This window comes from Harmonia axyridis, chromosome 2, assembly GCF_914767665.1.
Source record: "Harmonia axyridis chromosome 2, icHarAxyr1.1, whole genome shotgun sequence".
NCBI lineage: Eukaryota > Metazoa > Arthropoda > Insecta > Coleoptera > Coccinellidae > Harmonia > Harmonia axyridis.
Window position 1 is genome coordinate 46,148,950 of NC_059502.1, and position 9,103 is coordinate 46,158,052.

The window sequence follows — 9,103 nt, forward strand, 5'->3', positions numbered from 1 at the left end:
ATTAAAAAGTTTTTCTCTAGCTATAAATATTAAAAAAGAAACTCAAAACCTTAATAATAACAAAAAATAAGATAAAAAATCTATACCTATAAAAAAATTTAATGAACTAAAAAATAAAAAAAAAATTTTTGAAAGGAATCAAATTCTTATTAAAATTAAATAATTTTTAATTAGTCAAAATTTATTTAAAAAACATAAAGGATCATAAATACTAATATTATTACTATTATCATAAAATATTAAATGAATTAAAATAATCATTCCCATAAGAACGAATTATTGCCACTAATAAAGATAATCCCAAAACTCTTTCACAAACACTTATAGTAATACAAAATGAAATTCATAACTAAAATAAGATAAATAAAAATATATTATTATAAATAAAAATAAAATTACTAATTCTAATCTAAGCAATGTTATTAATAAATGTTTTCGATTAATAAAAAAATTTAAAATTCTAAAAATAAACATACTTAAAAAAATTATTTCCATATTTTAATAATTTAATAAAAATACTGGTCTTGTGAACCAGCTTTAAGATTTAATCCTTTAAAATATCAGAGGGAAACAAATATATCTTTAATCTCCAAAATCAATATTTTTTATTGAACTACCCTCTGAAATCTTAATTTTAATATTTTTAACTTTTTAAGCAATTTTTCTTACCCACCCACTATCCTTAGGACTACTTATTTTAACTTATACTATTATAACTTGTATTATTATAGGATTAATAAGATCAAACTTCTGATTTTCATATATTTCAATATTAATTATAATTGGTGGTTTACTAATTTTATTTATTTATATAACAAGAACTGCCTCTAATGAAAAATTCAAATTTAATAAATATATTCTTTTTATTATGATTAGTTTATTTATAATTACTATATTTATGAATAATATAAATCTATATTTAATAAATCAAAATATTAATAATGAAATTTTACATAAAATAGATTTAATTAGAAATTTTTATTTAAATTTAAATATATTTTTAAATTACCCAAATTCTAACATATTTTTAATTTTGATTTTTTATTTATTAATTTCTATAATTGCAGTTGTAAAAATTACTAAAGTAAAATTTGGACCGTTACGTCAATTTAAATATGAAAATACCAATACGAAAAATTAATTCTTTAACGAAAATTATTAACAATTCTTTAATCGACCTACCTACACCAAGAAATATTTCATATTTATGAAATTTTGGATCTTTATTAGGCTTATGTTTAATAATACAAATTATTACAGGATTATTTTTATCTATACATTATAGTGCTTACGTAGATTTAGCTTTTAATAGGGTAACTCATATTTGTCGAGACGTAAATATAGGATGATTAATACGAACTATTCATGCAAATGGGGCCTCTTTATTTTTTATATGTTTATACTTACATATTAGGCGAGGCTTATATTTCGGTTCTTACAAACTTACAGAAACTTGAATGACAGGAACTACTATTTTGTTTATATCTATAGCTACAGCCTTTTTAGGTTATGTTCTTCCCTGAGGGCAAATATCTTTTTGAGGAGCAACTGTAATTACTAATTTAGTTTCTGCAATCCCTTACCTAGGAAATTCTATCGTTATTTGACTATGAGGAGGTTTTGCTGTTGACAATGCTACATTAAACCGATTTTATTCATTTCATTTTATCTTACCTTTTATTATTTCAGCTTTAATTATAATTCATTTACTATTTTTACATAACTCTGGCTCTAGTAATCCTTTAGGATCTAATTCTAATTTAGATAAAATTAGTTTTCATCCATATTTCTCCTTTGAAGATATTTAAGGTTTTCTCATTATAATATTGTTTATTTTGAATATTATTATTCTATATCCTTATATATTAAGAGATCCTGATAATTTTATTCCAGCTAATCCTCTTTCCACCCCTCCTCATATTCAACCAGAATGATACTTTTTATTTGCTTATGCAATTCTTCGTTCTATTCCCAATAAACTTGGGGGTGTAATTGCTTTAGTAATATCAATTGCAATTCTTTATTTTATACCTTTTATTAATTTCAAAATAATGAAAAGAAACAGCTTTTATTATATTAATAAAATTATATTTTGAAATTTTATCGTTACAGTTATAATTTTAACATGAATCGGAGCTAAACCAGTTGAAGATCCTTTTATTTTCATAGGACAAATTTTTACCTCAATCTATTTCGTATACTTTATATTTAACTCGATTATTTATAAAATTTGAGACTGATGGATATTTAATTAATCAATGAGCTTGAAAAGCATATATTTTGAAAATATAAGAAAGAATTTAAATTTCTATTGATTTATACAAAATTTAATTAACTATATAATTAATACCATAAATAATAATCTTAATCTAAAATTTAATATAAGTATATTTAAAGAAACAGGCAAAAAAACCTTTCAAGATAAATATATTAATTTATCATATCGATAACGAGGTAAAGTCTCTCGAACCCAAATTCATATAAAAGAAAAAAATAATAATTTAAAAAAAAATATAATAGAATAAAAATCTCTTCCTATAAAAATCAATCTTCTTATTATTCTTATAAAAATAATATTAGAATATTCAGCCATAAAAATAAAAGCAAATCCAAAACTTCTATATTCAACATTAAACCCTGAAACTAACTCTGATTCACCCTCAGAAAAATCAAAAGGAGTTCGATTAGTTTCAGCTAATCTTGAGATAAATCATATTATTCTAAAAGGAAAATTAAATATAACGAATCCAACATATTTTTGATAAAAAATAAAATCTATTAAATTCAAAGATATAATTAAAACTAAAAATGATAGTAAAATTAAAAATATTCTTACTTCATAAGAAATTACTTGAGCAACTGAACGAAGCCTTCCTAATAAAGAATAAATCGAATTTGAAGATCAACCCGATAATATAATTGTATACACACTAAAACTAGAAATTACAAGAAAAAAACAATACAGAAAAATTAAACTTAAATAAATAACAATAAAAAGGTATTCTAATTTATAATATTAGTGCTAAAATTAAATTAAAAACTGGTGATATAATATAAATTGAAATATTCGCCATATAAGGAAAAATTATTTCTTTTCTAAATAATTTAATTGCATCACTAAAAGGCTGTAAAATTCCTAAATAACCTACTTTATTAGGACCTTTTCGAATTTGAATATACCCTAATAACTTTCGTTCTAATAAAGTTAAAAAAGCTACTCTAACTAAAATACAAATAATTATTAAAATAAAAATTATCAAAATTAAAATTATATCAATTATTTTTTGTATAAAATACTTATAAAGATTCTAAATCTAACGCACTAATCTGCCAAAATAATAATTTTATTCATTTATTAAATTTTAAATCATCCTTGGTCCTTTCGTACTAAAATTTATTAAATTATTAAAGATAGAAACCAACCTGGCTTACACCGGTATAGATTTGTGTTTTTGAAGCTATCATGTGAAATGTAAGTAATTTACGAACATTTCTAACTTGAAATATTGTTCTTTCGGAAAAGTTCGCTTGAATTTTTTTTTCAAATCATTTGCAGATTACAATGGTTGATCTCCAGCCAGTAGTAAAGAGTTGTGGCTATAACGTCTGCAAAGAGAGTTCTTTCACGAATATTGGGTTTAACCAGATGATTTTGAATAAAGTTGTGGAGCGGCAATTCCTTATAGCTTATGGGGTGTTGTCGTGTCACGCTTTTTGCGAAAAATGCCGGTCAAGAGTATCTGCGGATTTTGAAATCTTTTTAGATGCCGTAAAGTGATTTTTATGCCAGAGCATCTTTTGACATAAGGTATTAATTTTTTTTTTATTCTGCTTAATTTATTTGTTTGGGAAAAAAACTAATTTGCTCGTATAGAATGAATTGTTTTTGAGAATAACGTCATCAAACTCTACATGTTAGATATTTTTAAGAGTAAACGTGATTAGAAATCACTATTTTTATAACGTTTCTTCAAAAATTCTTACCCATCCAGCACCCCTGTTCACTCCCTATTCCGTACAACAAATCAGCAAAAATACTTGTTTGCTATCATTATTATTGTATTGGTGCTGGTCGGTGAACTAATGTTGTGGGCTTTTTTTATTTTGTTGCTGACTTAAGGTTTAGGAATTATTTTTTGATGGTAATTAATGATTGCGAACTAGTTTTTATGCTGAATTACATTTACTTTAGATTTTTTTTTTATTTTTGAATTATTTCGTTTCTGAGAACAACGTCATCAAACTGCAGAATTACAGGTGTGTAGTTGTGTAAGGTTAGGTTATGGTTATGTTAGGTTACGTTTAAATCTTTTTGAATAAAAATTGTAGAATTTTGGACGGTGAACTGATGTTGTGGGCTTCTTTTATTTTGTTGCTGACTTAAGGTTTAGGAATTATTTTTTGATGGTAATTAATGATTGCGAAGTAGTTTTTATGCTGAATTACATTTACTTCAGATTTTTTTTTTAATTTTTGAATTATTTCTTTTCTGAGAACAACGTCATCAAACTGCAGAATTACAGGTGTGTAGTTATGTAAGGTTAGGTTATGGTTATGTTAGGTTATGGTTATGTTAGGTTACGTTTAAATCTTTTTTAATGAAAATTGTAGAATTTTTTTAAATTGCAGAATCACAGGTGTGCAGTTATATAAGGTTTGGTAATGGTTATGTTAGGTTATGGTTAGTTTAGGTTACGTTTAAATATTTTTGAATGCAATTTGTAGAATTTTTTGAATTGTTTTTGAGAATGACGTCATCAAACTTTACATGTTAGATATTTTTAAAAGTAAACGTGCATAGAAATCACCATTTTCATAACATTTTTTAAAAAATCTTACCCACCCAGCACCCCTGTTCACTCCCTATCCCGTTCAACAATCAGCAAAAATACTTGTTTGCTATCATCGAAAACCATCAATAATCATTGTAAAATGCACATTTTTAATGAAAAATACCAAAAAAGTGAAAAACCCGAGGGAGCGTTAAAGTAAAAAATTACCTATGAATGGTTTGATGAGAAGATAACTTTCTAAATTTTATTATTTAAAAATTTTATTTTTAAGTTAAAAAGCTCAAATTTTTTTAAAAGACGAGAAGACCCTATGGAGTTTAATTTATAAAAGATTTTTAATTTAAAGAATTATAAAATTTAAAATTTTTATTGAATTTGATTGGGGTGATAAAAAAATTAGATTAACTTTTTTAATTTTAACCATTAATTTATGAAAAATTGATCCATTTTTATGATTAAAAGAATAAATTACCTTAGGGATAAAGCGTTATTTTTTTTTAGAGTTCAAATCGAAAGAAAAGATTGCGACCTCGATGTTGGATTAAAGTTAAATTTAGGTGTAGAAGCTTAAATATTTGGTCTGTTCGACCATTTAAACTTTACATGATCTGAGTTTAAACCGGTGTAAGCCAGGTGGGTTTCTATCTTTAATAATTTAATAAATTTTAGTACGAAAGGACCAAGTTTATGATTTAAAATTTAATAAATGAATAAAATTATTATTTTGGCAGATTAGTGCGTTAGATTTAGAATCTTTATAAGTATTTTATACAAATAATAATTGATATAATTTTAATTTTTATAATTTTTATTTTAATAATTATTTGTATTTTAGTTAGAGTAGCTTTTTTAACTTTATTAGAACGAAAGTTATTAGGGTATATTCAAATTCGAAAAGGTCCTAATAAAGTAGGTTATTTAGGAATTTTACAGCCTTTTAGTGATGCAATTAAATTATTTAGAAAAGAAATAATTTTTCCTTATATGGCGAATATTTTAATTTATATTATATCACCAGTTTTTAATTTAATTTCAGCACTAATATTATGAATTAGAATACCTTTTTATTGTTATTTATTTAAGTTTAATTTTTCTGTATTGTTTTTTTTTGTAATTTCTAGTTTTAGTGTGTATACAATTATATTATCGGGTTGATCTTCAAATTCGATTTATTCTTTATTAGGAAGGCTTCGTTCAGTTGCTCAAGTAATTTCTTATGAAGTAAGAATATTTTTAATTTTACTATCATTTTTAGTTTTAATTATATCTTTGAATTTAATAGATTTTATTTTTTATCAAAAATATGTTGGATTCGTTATATTTAATTTTCCTCTTAGAATAATATGATTTATCTCAAGATTAGTTGAAACTAATCGAACTCCTTTTGATTTTTCTGAGGGTGAATCAGAGTTAGTTTCAGGGTTTAATGTTGAATATAGAAGTTTTGGATTTGCTTTTATTTTTATGGCTGAATATTCTAATATTATTTTTATAAGAATAATAAGAAGATTGATTTTTATAGGAGGAGATTTTTTTTCTATTATATTTTTTTTAAATTATTATTTTTTTCTTTTATATGAATTTGGGTTCGAGGGACTTTACCTCGTTATCGATATGATAAATTAATATATTTATCTTGAAAGGTTTTTTTTGCCTGTTTCTTTGAATATACTTATATTAAATTTTAGATTAAGATTATTATTTATGGTATTAATTATACATTTAATTAAATTTTGTATAAATCAATAGAAATTTAAATTCTTTCTTATATTTTCAAAATATATGCTTTTCAAGCTCATTGATTAATTAAATATCCATCAGTCTCAAATTTTATAAATAATTGAGTTAAATATAAAGTATACGAAATAGATTAAGGTAAAAATTTGTCCTATGGAAATAAAAGGATCTTCAACTGGTTTAGCACCGATACATGTTAAAATTATAACTGTAACGATAAAATTTCAAAATATAATTTTATTAATATAATAAAAGCTGTTTCTTTTCATTATTTTGAAATTAATAAAAGGTATAAAATAAAGAATTGCAATTGATATTACTAAAGCAATTACACCCCCAAGTTTATTGGGAATAGAACGAAGAATTGCATAAGCAAATAAAAAGTATCATTCTGGTTGAATATGAGGAGGGGTGGAAAGAGGATTAGCTGGAATAAAATTATCAGGATCTCTTAATATATAAGGATATAGAATAATAATATTTAAAATAAAAAATATTATAATGAGAAAACCTAAAATATCTTTAAAGGAGAAATATGGATGAAAACTAATTTTATCTAAATTAGAATTAGATCCTAAAGGATTACTAGAGCCAGAGTTATGTGAAAATAGTAAATGAATTATAATTAAAGCTGAAATAATAAAAGGTAAGATAAAATGAAATGAATAAAATCGGTTTAATGTAGCATTGTCAACAGCAAAACCTCCTCATAGTCAAATAACGATAGAATTTCCTAGGTAAGGGATTGCAGAAACTAAATTAGTAATTACAGTTGCTCCTCAAAAAGATATTTGCCATCAGGGAAGAACATAACCTAAAAAGGCTGTAGCTATAGATATGAACAAAATAGTAGTTCCTGTCATTCAAGTTTCTGTAAGTTTGTAAGAACCGAAATATAAGCCTTGCCTAATATGTAAGTATAAACATATAAAAAATAAAGAGGCCCCATTTGCATGAATAGTTCGTATTAATCATCCTATATTAACGTCTCGACAAATATGAGTTACTCTATTGAAAGCTAAATCTACGTTAGCACAATAATGTATAGATAAAAATAATCCTGTAATAATTTGTATTATTAAACATAAGCCTAATCTAAAGATCCAAAATTTCATAAATATGAAATATTTCTTGGTGTAGGTAGGTCGATTAAAGAATTGTTAATAATTTTCGTTAAAGAATTAATTTTTCGTATTGGTATTTTCATATTTAAATTGACGTAACGGTCCAAATTTTACTTTAGTAATTTTTACAACTGCAATCATTGAAATTAATAAATAAAAAATCAAAATTAAAAATATGTTAGAATTTGGGTTATTTAAAAATTTATTTAAATTTAAATAAAAATTTCTAATTAAATCTATTTTATGTAAAATTTCATTATTAATATTTTGATTTATTAAATATAGATTTATATTATTTATAAATATAGTAATTATAAATAAACTAATCATAATAAATAGAATATATTCATTAAATTTAAATTTTTCATTAGAGGCAGTTCTTGTTATATAAATAAATAAAATTAGTAAACCACCAATTATAATTAATATTAAAATATATGAAAATCAGAAGTTTGATCTTATTAATCCTATAATAATACAAGTTATAATAGTATAAGTTAAAATAAGTAGTCCTAAGGATAGTGGGTGGGTAAGAAAAATTGCTAAAAAAGTTAAAATCAATATTTCAGAGAGTAGTTTAATAAAAAATATTAATTTTGGAGATTAAAGATATATTTGTTTTCCTTTGATATTTTAAAAGATTGAATCTTAAAGCTGGTTTACAAGACCAGTATTTTTATTAAATTATTAAAATATGGAAATAATTTTTTTAAGTATGTTTATTTTTAGAATTTTGAATTTTTTTATTAATCGAAAACATTTATTAATAACATTACTTAGATTAGAATTAGTAATTTTAACTTTATTTATAATAATATATTTTCATTTATCTTATTTTAGTTATGAATTTTATTTTGTAGTAGTTTTTTTAACTATAAGTGTTTGTGAAAGAGTTTTGGGATTATCTTTATTAGTGGCAATAATTCGTTCTTATGGAAATGATTTTTTTAATTCATTGAATATTTTATGATAATAGTAATAATATTAGAATTTTTGATTCCTTTATGTTTTTTAAATAAATTTTGATTGATTAAAAATTATTTAATTTTAATAAGAATTTGATTCTTTTCAAAAATTTCTTTTCTATTTTTTAGTTCATTAAATTTTTTTATAGGTATAGATTCTTTATCTTATTTTTTGTTATTATTAAGGTTTTGAATTTCTTTTTTAATATTTATAGCTAGAGAAAAACAAACTTTTTAATTTAAAAGATTATAGTGAGTTATTTAGTATTTTATTATTATTATTATTGCTTTTTTCATTATTAACTTTTTCTTCTATAAATATATTTTTATTTTATATATTTTTTGAGGCTAGGTTAATTCCAATTTTGATTTTAATTTTAGGTTGAGGATATCAGCCTGAACGTATTCAAGCTGGTATATATATGTTTTTTTATACAATTATAGCTTCTTTACCAATAATATTTGTAACGTTTTTTTTTCTTTT

General features: G+C 22.6%; 1 protein-coding gene across 1 annotated transcript; it reads right to left on the bottom strand.

The window, feature by feature from the left end:
• Positions 1 to 7,661: 7,661 nt before the first annotated feature.
• Positions 7,662 to 8,209, bottom strand: LOC123672005 (NADH-ubiquinone oxidoreductase chain 6-like; the record flags this gene model as incomplete). The annotated part of the gene is given in 1 exon segment (XM_045605944.1): positions 7,662 to 8,209. A coding segment is annotated over 1 exon segment (498 nt), but the record flags the coding sequence as incomplete, so codon positions are not given.
• Between the last annotated feature and the right edge of the window lie 894 nt (positions 8,210 to 9,103).